At 41.1% G+C, this 13,409-nt stretch overlaps 1 protein-coding gene across 23 annotated transcripts in view; it reads right to left on the reverse strand.

Moving 5' to 3' along the window:
- Window positions 1-545: 545 nt before the first annotated feature.
- LRRFIP1 (LRR binding FLII interacting protein 1) overlaps window positions 546-13,409 on the reverse strand; it is an 87,697-nt gene continuing 74,833 nt past the window's right edge. For 21 of the 23 annotated variants that reach the window (XM_090144482.1, XM_090144481.1, XM_090144478.1 and 18 more), the window contains one exon: window positions 9,093-12,473. In XM_090144482.1, the coding sequence (XP_090000608.1) occupies window positions 10,354-12,473 (2,120 nt within the window). In that variant the 3' untranslated portion in view covers window positions 9,093-10,353. Of the gene's footprint in view, window positions 1,462-2,481; window positions 2,587-3,205; window positions 3,286-3,705; window positions 3,824-4,725; window positions 4,773-9,092; window positions 12,474-13,409 lie in introns of those variants that run through there. The other 2 variants (XM_090144499.1, XM_090144498.1) reach the window with 1 other exon arrangement.

Here is a 13,409-nt window from a genome sequence, read left to right on the forward strand (position 1 = left end):
GTTTGCATTTGGCTTAATAGAACCGTACTGACAGAAGGCTGCTCCTGCCAAACAGGAGATGCGGCTCCGTCACACGAGCAGATCCCTTAGGGAATGCTCACCTGCATTACTTCTGGGGTAGGGCTGAAGAGGAAAGGACAGATGTCATCTTCAGCTAACTGCTGTTCTCCTTGGAGTTGTACATTCAGAGTTTTTTTCCCCACAGACCAGAGCTATTGTGCTAGTTGTGTAAACTGCATCATTTAACTGGTTACGGTAGTTTTCATGAAAAGTGGAAAACCTTTACAGTGACTTGCAAAGGAAATATTTTGCTATCTCTGTATTTGTAAAGAACACAACACCCATATGCAGTAACATTTTCTAAAGTGCTTCTTATCAGTTACTTTTTAAAGATTAGACTTGCATTCTGTAGCGGCGTATTTTCCTAGCAGTTCATGGACCAGTAGATAGTTTCTGATGTAAAAAACCCATGACGTATTTTGTTTAAGCAAACGACACTTGCTTTGACAAACGTACTGAAGTCATGTAAGTGCAAAACCCACCACTTCTTCAAACATGGCCTTACGCTGGTTTATTAACACAACTTTACATCCTTAAGAAGTATTCTACTTCAATTCCAAGAGCTGGGATTAAATAATACAAATGAGATTTGAAATCCAATGAAGCTATTGCCTATTTACCCTGAAATAAAATAGTCTCATGATTTGACTGGTGCAAAAATCCCTCCAAACACCTTTGTTTTATTGGCAAAGTCATTTAAGGTCACTTTTGCTTCCAAGACCATCTTCTTCCACGGTTTCCACTGAAGGAGTTTTGCTTTGTAATGGCTTGTGGTTCCACAGTGATTTGTAAATGAAAAGCCTACTATGAATAACTCTACCGTAGTCACTAAATTACAGATACAGTCATGAGAAAGTCTAAAACTTACAGTGTTTTGTTGTTTTTTTTTTTAAATTCTCAGCAAGACACAAAATTCCAGTCCAGTTAAAGTGTTTTCTTTGAATGCCATTTTAAATGGCGAGAAACAGCTGCCGTGCCTTCTGGGAGAACTTAACGCGGCGCCCCGATGTGCTTCTTATATGGTATACAGATATTGTATGCCGAGTGTACCCACAGCAGTGTGTAGAAGGGCCCCGCAGGCACAGCCATTTGGATCAGCTACTCCTATGGATATAGTGCAGTAGATTTGAATCTGCGTAAAGAGAACCACAGCTGGGTGACACCTAGCAAATGTTGCAGTTGTCTGTTGTCAGAAGGCATGACGCAAAGCATCCCAGACAGCAAGACACAGAAGCATCTGTAACACCGTTCGGATTCTGTCCAGTAGTTGTTTCCACTGAGAGCTGGTGGTTATTGCTGTGACAGTAACGCACTGCGGTTGGCCTTCATCTTCTCCAAGCGTTTTACTAAGTGACCGTTGCTGACTTCGAGCTCTTCAGTTTTATCCAGTGCCGAACGAAGCTGAAGGAAAGAAGAATAAAAAAAACCCATAACTTTTGCAGTGTTTGCCCTTTCCAGCAATAAAGCAAAGTTTGTAGTTACCAACAGTAACTGACAGTATTGCAGGAGCTTCCTTACATGGTAAAGCAGCTGAAAATTCACGGTAGCGGAGTTAATGGTGAATGCAGCACTGCTGCTTTGAAGGCCACACACACAGTTACTAAGCACAGTGCCAAGAACACAAACTATTTACAGAATGTTGAACATCTGGCTCACAGTTGGCCTTGGCTTCAGAGGCATGGATGCTCAGATATCTGCTGGGTAATATACACCTTTCTCACAGTGCCTGACTTTTGCATTTCTGGTTCCCAGAGTTACAGAAACAGCCTTGACTTTGGTGCCTTAATTTTCTATAAAATCCACCAAGGGAGAAAGCACCAGACTGCACAGAGTAACAGCTACAAAACACCCTGCCCTAATAAGGGTGCCAATGACAACACAAAACAGATTTTAGGGCTTCCCTCAATTTGGGACTTGCTAATAGTTAGACTGGCCCTGAGAAAAAACAAGTGTCACTCCTTCTGACAGTAGGAACAGGAAGAGATGGAGCAAAAATGCCCTAGTCTAGAGCTGCCACAAGAGAGCACTTATTACGGGCAGCATAGCAGGAAGAGCTATTTAGTTTTTATGGTGCAGAGAGCCATACTGGAAAAACCCCTTAGGAGGCAGGCGTGAAAGCAGCTGACAAACGTATTTAAGGCTGGCTGTAGCAGTTGCTTAAAGATAACATGAAGTTTGGTAAAAGAAATAAGGTCGAAATTATGAAGAGCTTGAAAAGTGTGCTTTAAGAGAGAAATATGGGCAGAGTCTGGATGGGAATGCAACAGGAAAGAGGCATGAACAGATAACTGAGCAAGAAAAACATGTTTAAAAGGAACAATTCACATTCATTTACAGCTTGAGATTAACATGCAGAGCTGAGCATCTGAAGGCTGCACAGGCAGCACCTGAGTTTCCTATGACAGTTACATTTAAAGTTACCTCTCTCTGTAGTTTGCGCTTCTCTGCTTTCAGTTCATCTTCTACTCTTTCAGCATTTTCAGCAGCAGTTTTGTATCGGGCTACCTGACCTTCCAATCGTATTACCTAGTGCAAATGCAAATGTTTGGAATTAAAGATTACTCTGAAGCTTCACTCCTCTGCTAATAGTTAAGCAATACCCAGTGAAAGTTGGTAGATTTATTTCAATCAAAGAAAGGCATGTTTTGAGAAAAATATATCAAAGAAGCCATGGCATCTACCTTCAGACCCTTTAGATGTATCCATATTTCATATGCTTCCAGCAACAGAAATCACAGCCCATTTACTAAATCTAGCCATTTATACTCTGATCACGAGCAAACAGTTACATTTGAACAGCACTGCACAAAACCAACATATACTATCTCATGTGCCAGGAGCTATTTGAAAACTGCCAGCAGCTAGACACATGAAAGTATTCTGAGGAGCTCATAAAGTGCTCTGAGTACAGTTGTGTTTGAGAGCTTTTCATTTGGTAGACATGAATAATATATTGACTTTCCCCTAGAGATGAAAAAAAGTATTCTAGTCCTCGTGACTTAACTTCAAGAGCCTTGGTGCTCCAATGATCCTGCTTTTTATTTTAAGGGAAGTCACATTAATTAAGATTGCACTTTTCATGGAGTAAAACACACACTCTGCATTCTCATCAGGACTAAACAAACAGAACAAAACGGGAACTTACATTCTGCTCCAATGCTGTTATCTCTTGCTCAGACTTGGCTAGTTTAAATTTGAGATCACTGATCTGTCTGTTGGCATCTCCTAAAAGAATTGCAGATTTATAAGAGACGTCAGAATAAGGCTCAACAAATCTGTCACAACAGTGCCTTGGGTTTCCTTCTGTACTAAGAGCTGCCAGGTAAACTCACTCAGTGCCCAGCAGATAGTAGCTAATCCCAACCCTGCCTGCCTGCCTTCTGATCACTCAAAGCAGACATAACCAGGTGTGATATGGAACTCACCCTCAGCTCTCCTGCAGAACATAAAAGAGATTTCCCATCCCAGTCTTGTTCGATGGATTGTTCCCTCACCTCTAGAGGTGCCTCCTAACTGGCTCCCATTTTGAAATTCCCTTAGGACTGAAGGCTCACTCTTACTTCAGGACACATGTCCATTGTACAGGCACATTGTCTCACCTTCATTCATGACACAGAAGTTCTCTTAAAATGAAAACAAGCTTACTTTGGAGGTCAATCATGTGCATATCTGTCCCATTTTCCAGAACTTCAACTTCAGACTGCGCATTCTCCAACTTGCCATTCTTCTGCTTTTCTTCCAGTTGTCCCTTTAATTTTTTAACCTGAGGTACACAAGATAATTATCAAAATAAGACACTCGTTTCAAGACTCATTTAAGAGTTACGAGGCTTTTTTTTTTTTTTTCTCCAAACAAAATTAAAAATATGTATCTTTTCTTACATTTCTCAGAAATTCTTTTGGCAAGTGACTCACCATAGCTTAAGTATCAGTGCTTATGCATAAATTTGGGATCAAGAATAATACGAGGAAGAAGAATGTTTTATTAGAAAAGCCAGAAATGTTCTGTAGGCACAGTCGCATAAAACATCCTTAGTAACCCCAAACTGTGATTGACTGTGCACGAAAGCCCAAGGCCAAGGATACTGTCTGTAAATGGAAGCATAGAGCATAATGCAGAGAAACAGATCAGCTCAAGAGTTCTGAATAAAGATCATAACCACTGTATCATGGTATCAGCAATAATTACTTTAATTGTTATTTACCAATCTACTGTAATCCCACCAGCATTCTCTCCAAACTGCCTCCTGCCCACAGAACCAGCAATCAGGAAGGCTTACTCTCAGAGGTCAGATTTGCTTTTCTAATTTCTGGACCATATTTGCTTTTTCCCCCTTGGCCTCACTCAGTCCAAAGTATTACTTTTCAGACATAGAGGAGGAGGTTTAGGTGGCTACAGACAGCAGCCTGGAATACTCAGAGCACTGAATGTTAGCAACACGAAATGTTAGCCCCTGGGTCATCTGTTTCACACCCTGTGTTAATGCACAGGAGAATTCCAGGGGGAAGCAGCCGAGTCTTTGGCAATAAGAATGCAGCACACGTTCTGAAAGAACAGCATGTATGTTCTGTAGTCTGTGTCAGGGGCATTTTGGTTTCCTGAACACTGTATTGTTTTTATCATACCTTAAATGAACACACAGCATTTCAGTTCTCACGTGCTCACCTGGTCTAGTAAGGACTCTCGTTCACCAATGAGTTTTTTCAGCCTTTCTGAAAGAGAAAACTGAAAGCTCAGTGCTGATTTAAGTGAGCCATGCATTTCAGAGTCATCTGATACAAGAGGGACCCGTTAAGGTTAGTGAAGGTAATGATGAAGGTAGTTATGCACGTACCACGGGAAATGAGGCCACAACAGGACTGGGAAGGGGCTGCAGCCAGGGGAGGTTATGTCATTCTCACAGAGCATGCTTGTCACGGCACCCACTGCATGCAAAGAGGCTAATCTTCTACATTAGGTTAGCATGCAAGAACTCTAGGGTCAAACACAACAACTGCAACACAAAATCTCACAAATCTTTACAGTTTAGCACAATGAAAACACCACAAACACCTCTAATCATAGCTATGCACATTCTCAGCACTGAAAATCCTCACTTCAAAAGGAAAACTAAACAGCGTGACAATGACATTACGTTATCTTCAGTACTATGACAAATAAAACTTTTATCCATGAAATTATTTTTATTTCAAACTCAAGAGCCTGGTAAAGCATTCTTTTGTCTTTAACCCTTCACAGTCAAACATCAAGAAGGCAACAGGCAATCTAGACTCGCTGTGCTAGACTTGAACTTGGAAGTACAGCAAATCAGCAAACAGATGTGTGTGGCATTGTTTAATAAAGAGCAGTACAGAATGAGACAACTGGAAAACAGCAGTGAGTAAGCAAATCACTTGTTTCTTCTTTCCTAGAAATGCAAAACGTGAAAGTATTTTAGCAGGTACTGTGTGCAGCAAATGATAACTCACATTTTTTGTGATAACTGAAGTCGCTCTACCTCATTAATTGACAGCCTGAGCGTGTTCAGTCATCTCAACAAAAGTACACCAAACATCATCTTCCAGTATTCTTATCAGAAGAGGATATACTGACCTCAGATAAGTCTTACTCCACGTGTATGTTTATTGCAGTTATTTAGGTTTGACACACACGTTTGTTGCAGTTTTCTTTAGTTTCCCTCCCTTGCCAGCAGGCAGTCAACTGTGCAGAACCAAGGCAGTGAGCGTGCTCAGCTCCACCTCTAAGGTCCTGCCTGTTAGCTGCTCAATCATTAAAATTCAAAGGTCATACATGAAAAAAAAAAAAAAAAAAAAGACTTTTGTAAAGGTAAAGAAAGCAATTCATCAGTTACAGACTGAAGGCTGTTGGTTTTTACCAGGTGAATTGGTTGGATTTTCATGGCGGTAGACAAGTATTTTTGAAAAGCTTTAAAGACACAACATGCTGTCATCCTCATTTATTGTTAAACCCTGAACAGGCCAATGTTTTCTTGCTGACCTTTTTGTTTTCTTGTTAAGACAAGGAATTAAGGGAATAAACGGTCTGTATTCAATCACGTCGTGGGGAAAGCTCAAGTTTTCAAATGAAGCTCATGCTGACAGATGTAACGAATAGCTCATGGACTGCACATGGTAAGTCACTCCCCTCCTGCATAGACAAGTTCTCCATATCAGCAGTGATTCCAGAGCTTGGAATCAAACCTTTACCTTGACTTCAGATGCGACACCCAAATACAGATATCAACATAACATCCCAGTACAGCAGCTCTGTGCATTCATTTTGAACCTCCTCAAGTCCTATCCCTTTTCACAGCTGTTTGTAACACACCCAGCGCTCTCACACGTGAACATTGTCACAAGACAAAAAATACATTTACATTTTTGTAAACTAACGAGAAAAAAATACCAAGTGTAAAATGAGAAAACAGTTTCATCTATCTATATGGAAAGAGGCTGAAGACAAATCCTGTAAAAAGATGGCAGGGAAGGAAAATGAAGTCCAGTAACGAAAGCAAGGAGAGCGAACAGGAAAAGGAAGGTCACAGATACTCAGATAAGTGATGGTGCCAGAGCTCATCAGAGATAAAGCAATGGAATTACTAACGGTAGACAAAGAGAACAAGGACTGATGCAGAAGAAAATCATTAAGTCACTTGAGGGACTCCAAAGAGTTGAATAACTCATTAGCACAGCTGCTGCTGTGGGGTGAAATATTCCTGCCTAACAGAAGGACAGGTTTGTTCAGCCTGGAGAAGAGAAGGTTGCGGGGCGACCTCATTGCAGCCTTTCAATATCTGAAGGGAACTTACTCCCAGGAGGGGAGTAAACTCTTCATAAGGGCTGATAATAGCAGGACACGGGGAAATGGTTTTAAGTTAAAAGAGGGAAGATTTAGGTTGGATGTTAGGGGGAAGTTTTTTACTAGGAGGGTGGTTAGGTCCTGGAACAGGCTGCCCAGGGATGTTGTGGATGCCCCGTCCTTGGAGGTGTTCAAGACCAGGTTGGACGAGGCTCTGGGCAACCTGATCTAGTAAAGGTGTATGTTTGGTGGCCCTGCTAGGCAGGGGGGTTGGAACTACATGATCCTTGAGGTCCCCTCCAACCCAGGTCATTCTGTGATTCTGTGATTCTGTGATTCTGTGATTCTGCTGGTCACAGCAAGTAGGGCGCAGTGCCATTCTTTTTGAGAAGAGAACAGGACAGGTGGGATGGTGGCAGCTCTGTGATTACCAGTGTTTTCTGCCATTGCACAGGCTCGTTGAAGCCACACGACCATTGTCATTGCTTTGGTAAAGCAGCTGACTCACTGTGCTGCTTCAGTGGCAAAGCTGAGCTAATATTCCCTAATCACCCACAGATACCTGCTGCCTCTTCCTACGTTGAGGACAGCGTGCAGTGGGATGCAGCTGTTGATAACTTGAATGATTTGCATGGTCTACCACGTAATTAATGGCAGTGCAGCTGAAAAGGGTAAGCTGTCCTTAGAGGATGGGAAGGCAAGCAGCAAAGGCTGCAACCCCTGAAAACACACCAGCAGTTTCAAGCAGCTATTCCAATCAGCTTGCAGGGATCCAACAACAGGCTGGACAATACTACTATTCTGGAGCCATCAATTTATACTGCATCATTTAATAAAAGAATAATAATAGAACAGAATGCCTTCCACTCTTGCCCAGAAGAGGGAAGTTCATGAGCAAGCATGAGGATAAGCACGAGAGTTAGAAGGCACTGGCTTTACAGCACAGATTTTGAAGGTGACAGTAGGACCACTCTTTCAGAGGGACTGTTGACTGAGGCCTTTCACTGTTACTTGCTGAATATGAAAGTTATTTCACCTACTGCTTTTCAAAGCATTTGATGCTAGCTGTGAAGTCACAGTAATGCATAAACCCGGCACTCCAGGCTATGTGTGCCCCTAGGTCTCAAACACAGAACCCAACAAGTGTTTGAAGTTATTTTGAGAGATGAAAGTCCTCCACATTGCGACCAGTGCTCACTGCAGCAACAAAGAAGATTCCAGTAAAAATCGAAGAGCTAGAAACACCAAGATCACCTCCTTCTTCCTGGTACCTGTCTGACTCCAGAAGGCAAGGACCAGCTGCCGACATTGGTTCCAAGAGGCAGCATTCATGGGTAGATTTATGATACATGAGCTGTTCTTCATCACCTGCCCCATGTTCTTGTTCCTGCCCTAGTTTCATTGAGATTTGGCAAGGTACTGTGGGATGAGAGCACGCACAAGGACAGTTAAGGCTCGAGGTGTCATTTCTTTCCATGACTTAGCTCTACAGAGGGACTTCTCTAAGGATGCCGTATTTTCTGAAGTGGAAAAAATGATTAAAAATAGGTCTCCGTTAATTTCCCTTCAACAGTCAAGCAGCACTCCTGTTAAAAACAAACTTATGAAAAATAGAGGAAATGTTGGCAAATGCCTCATTTAAATGAGAGTTGTTTATAGATCCATCCACAAGTTTAGGCAATGTCTGGCATGAAATTAGTTAGATATATAACTGTATTTAACATTTAAATATACATACATTTAGAATACTTTCAACATTAAACCATACGTTACAGTTGAGTGTTGCAAAGAAAACAATCTTACTTAAACAATGCTATATAATAAGAAATGATGCTCTAGAGAACAATGACTCTTTAGCTTAGAATTAAGTGTAACAGTAAGAACAACTGCTAATACTTACAGAAACCATACTGTAGCTGCTCTAAGCTGGAAAGAAGCCATATGAAAAGAGTTACAGGCTTACAGTCCTGTCACAAGTGTAGAGCCAAGGTCCCATCAAACACTGAACGTCCTCAAAGGCTGCCTGTTCCTAACAGGACAGCTCTATCATCTATGTAGCACAAAGCAATACATTTAAAAAAAGAAAGCTATAGAAAAATGTTTTTGAAGTGAGAAGGACTTAAATAAATATTTATACAAGTTTATAAAGAGTGCTCCGGACAGACAATTTGAAGTATAAAATATGTTTATTTTAATTATATACAGCTCAGTACACTTTGATATACATCTTGTAATTTTGCAGTCTATTTGAACTCTGTCAACTTTGTAACATCAACAGATAGAATCTTCTGTAGCCCCCCAGCTCCTCAACTTGCATCCCTTTGCATGTTCATCACTTAATACAACCTCAAGCTAATTATTAATTATGCAAAACCCAATCTTCCTGCCAAGCACTATAAAAATGCAAGAAATACATCAATGGGTTGAAGGGTAATCCAGCTTTCCAAAAAAGGCATGGGGGCTCATATATGGAAAAACAGCCTTTGGTCTGACATCCATGAGGATTAAGACATCCTGAGTTACTTTCTCTCCAGAAAAAGAGGAGGGAAGAACTTTTCAAAGAAAAACATTCTTTCATAATATTTTGCAAAAAATATATATAATGCAGTAAGGAATGCAATATTAAATGCTTTGGTTTTAAAAATATATTTATATATTCATAGGTACAGTATTGGATAGCAAACCTAAGCATGTTACAGTGTGTATTGACACTTTCTTAGGAAAAAAATACAGAACCCATGTGAGACATGGTGCAGAAGGCCTGTTGTGCAAAGTGCCTAGATGAAGTAAACACGTACGTGCTTGCTCCTTTCAGCAACCCATATGTTGCATTTCCTTCAAATCATATATTGTTCCTCCAAAGTTGAGACTTAATTCACAGTGATCTACCAATAGTTTGGAATATGTCCATTTAATAAACATACATACAAAAAGTGGAATGAGGATATCTTTTTTCCTTCTTTTTCTTGCTATGGAAAAGGGCTCCTAGGCTTTAATCATTCAGCAACAAATGCTAGCATTAGATCTAAGTGTTGCTGATCTTTTGAGTTCCTTCATAACAAAGCATTAACATACTGTAGCCCTCTTGCACATACATTCAGATAATCTACTTTTATTCCAGGCTAGAAAGTAGGAATTTCATATAAAAGCTCCTCAGCAGCAGTTATCAGCACTAGAAGTATTTTAACTGCAAAAGCCTGATCAGTTCCTTTGTGAAGCTTGCTTTGTTTGGTGACACACATTTAACCTGAGACACAGCAAAACCAAACCTCTGGATGATTTTTTGTGGCTAGGTACGTCAGTGAATCATTTAATATCTGCATTATCACCACTTACATGACCAAACAGTGTATTAAGAGATCTACCTGCAAGGAAAAAATGAACACCTTAAGAGTATTCCTATATTCCTAAGGGCTGATTTATCGTGCAAAGTGCATGCTTCGGTACAGAGCCTGATCAAATGGCTTCTAATTCGTATGGTCTGAAATTCAGAACTTAGGACATCGTACAGTCATCTTTAGATTTACCCTTGCCCTTCCTACCACCTCGTAAATCCTCTTTGCTTTCAGCCCTGTTACAGCCAGCACTTTCCAAATCCTGTTCTAGAACATTTTCACCTGGTGCCTTTTCCACATCATTAGAATCTGATGCTTTGTTTTCATCTGCCAACTCATCAGCCTTCTTGTCAGTTTTCAGTGCTGATGCTTCCTCTTGCAAGTGCCCTGTTTCTTCAGACTCATTTCCTTTCTCATGCTGTGAGCTGTCATCTTCAGTCAAGGTGTCAATGGTTTCTATTTTGCCAGTTCTCTCTCCAGCTTCACCTGGTTGGGCAGTTTTTCTGATCACGCTGTTTGTTCTGTCATCCTCTTCACCCTGTGCATCAACTTCTTCTCCATCGCATTTTTCATCAGTTTCCATTGCCTGTTCTGAATCCTCATCAAAATCAAATGCATCACCATCATCTTCTTGTTCTTCCTCTACTTGGCCCTCTGGTCTAAGTTGCTCACTAACATTTTCATCCAGCTCAGCTTTCTGTGCAAGAGAATTATCTGCATCTTCCACAGAAGTAAGTTCATCACCCTGGTGGTCTGCAAGCTCTGACTGCTTTTTATTTTCTTTAAATGCTTCTTTACCAACTTGGTTCTCACTAGTTACACTATGACATACAATGGATTCCTCTTTAGATTCAGCTTCCTCTTGCTTGACTACATTCTGTGCTTCACTTTCTAAAGAAATATTCTCCTCATCCTCTGTATCACCTGTTGTTTCTTTAGCACACTGAACTGTTTGAAGCTCTACCTCTGGCTTTATGTCTTCTGTTCTATTATGTTCTAAGTATTCTGTTCTATTTTCCTCTCCTTTCCCAGACACTTCTCCTGTTCGCATTTCTATTTCCTCAGTTTCATCATCTGAAAAAGCTGGGTCTAAACTGGTTTCCTGAGATGCCATTTCTTTCACAGCATCTGTATCTGGCTCTGTCTTATGCAGTGCATTTCCTTCTACCTTGTTAGCAGAGCCCACAGACTCCCCAGATGCTTTCTCCTGCTTTTCTGCAGAATCTGAACACACCTCCAAGTTTCCAATCAACACTTCCTCCTGTCCATCTTTCTCAGCAGGTTTAAGTTCTGTTTGCTCCTGTGTATTCTGTTCCTCTAATAATGCTAACTCACCATCCTCTGAGGAAACTGGCTGGATGTGTGCCTGATCTCCTCCCTCTTCATTTGTATTTGATGGGGCACCACTTTCACATGACTCCTCCCCTTCTAAGTCTGTAGAATCTCTTTTCATTTTCTGTCCCTGAACTGCACTCCCAACCTCATTTTGTTCTCTAGCTCTATCACCTCCAGTTTCATCAGCTGTTCCATCAGTGCAGTCTTTGCTTTCAACAAGAGCTTTCTCCAAGACCTCTGTAACTTTGTTTTCAGCACTTTCTTCTGAGCACTGGAGTGTTTCAGCATGGCCCTCCACCTTTACCTCTTCACTTACCTCTTCACTATGTGAGCCTGCTAGCACAGGCTCTGCTAGCCCTGACTGGCCAGAAACCATCTCACTGCTGTCACCTGCACTGTCTGCTGCTTGCTCCACCTCATTAGGACTCAGTGCATGGCTAGCTTCCACATCCTCTCCTTCTTCCTGTTGTGGAGCAGCTTTTTCCAGTTCATGCTCTGCACCTAAGTCACCGTGCATTTCCTGAGGACTCTCAAAATCCTGACCTTGCAGTGAGCCCATTTCTGAGTTCTCAGTTGTCCCTGGGTTTAACTTACTGCGTTCAACTTCCTCGCTAACAGGCTGCTGGGCTGCTGTGTCTGCTGACTGTGTCTCCTTTCTCAAATCATCTGCATCACTATCATCATTTGAAGAAGCATTCCCTGACACGGGTTCTGTAAGGCTTTGAATTTGTTCTGTAAACCTACTATCTGGTAACATCACTGTTGACAGAGCGTCAGTTTCTTCAATCATTTTTTCTGCCTTTGTATTTTCATCAGCATGCAATGTCTGTACTTCCTGTTCCTCAGACTCCTCTTTGTGTTCCTCACGCTCAGAATTCTGCAAGATTTCTCTTTTCCCCACATCCTCCAAAATCTCATTTTTCATGTCCACTTCATTGGCTTTGCCTAAAAGACCATTGAGAAAGTTGAAGGGACCGCACCACAGCTCTTACCTCCCCACTTAAAACCCGAAAGAGAATGAATCAAAGAACAGGTTAATGGAAGATCAGCTTTTGCCAATTTTGTGAGGCAAAGCAGCAATTGAATTAGTAAGGGTGTGGGTTTTTTGATCAGTGAAATTCACCACCACCACCCTCTCAAAGCAAGAAAAGCCTTCAGTGCTGGCCTGTGTTTTTGTCAAGTAAAAGATTTATGCTCTTAGCTATGTGAATTGCAGCTTCTGGAGATGAAAACAACTTTGTTTCAAGCAATGCAATGTAACAACAATATCTGCAGATGTAACTTTGTAACTGTAAAGACTGCATTTTCTCGGCAGTATTTTCTACAACTTCAAGCCTACCACCACTTGGTGCATGCAAGAGTGTGTCTGATGCCAGTAGAATGAAGTAAGCAAGAGTAACTCAGTAGTGTTTCATCACAGGCATCATCAGTGTTTACGTATATATAAATCTGATTGGCAAGCAAATGTTTCAGCTGTTCAACATTACCAACACAGATACTTAGTGCCACTCCATCCACTCAAAGGGATGGGGACTTCTGTAGGTTGGTGGTTGTTTTCTTCCAACTTTATTTAGAAGCAACAGGTACTAAATCAACACTGTGGCTTCAGTAGTTAGCTTTCGAGTCTATGCTGTACCTGTTTTCAAATAAACAGAATAAGGAAAGACAGAAAACATATTACATTTAAATGTATACCCTTACCTTGATTTTGGTGCTCCATATTATTTCCATACAAAAACAGAGTGAGGAAAAAGCAGCCAACAGTAAGATAAATTGCACTTGCAACTGTTGGTTGCTTGTTGCTATTTACTATGATGCTGATTTAGAGCAATAACAACAAAAATCCCCTTTGCTATTGTAACAGTTCTCTGAGTGGTCACT

This window comes from Phasianus colchicus, chromosome 7 (genome assembly GCF_987193195.1).
Source record: "Phasianus colchicus chromosome 7, bPhaCol1.hap1.1, whole genome shotgun sequence".
NCBI classification, from domain to species: domain Eukaryota; kingdom Metazoa; phylum Chordata; class Aves; order Galliformes; family Phasianidae; genus Phasianus; species Phasianus colchicus.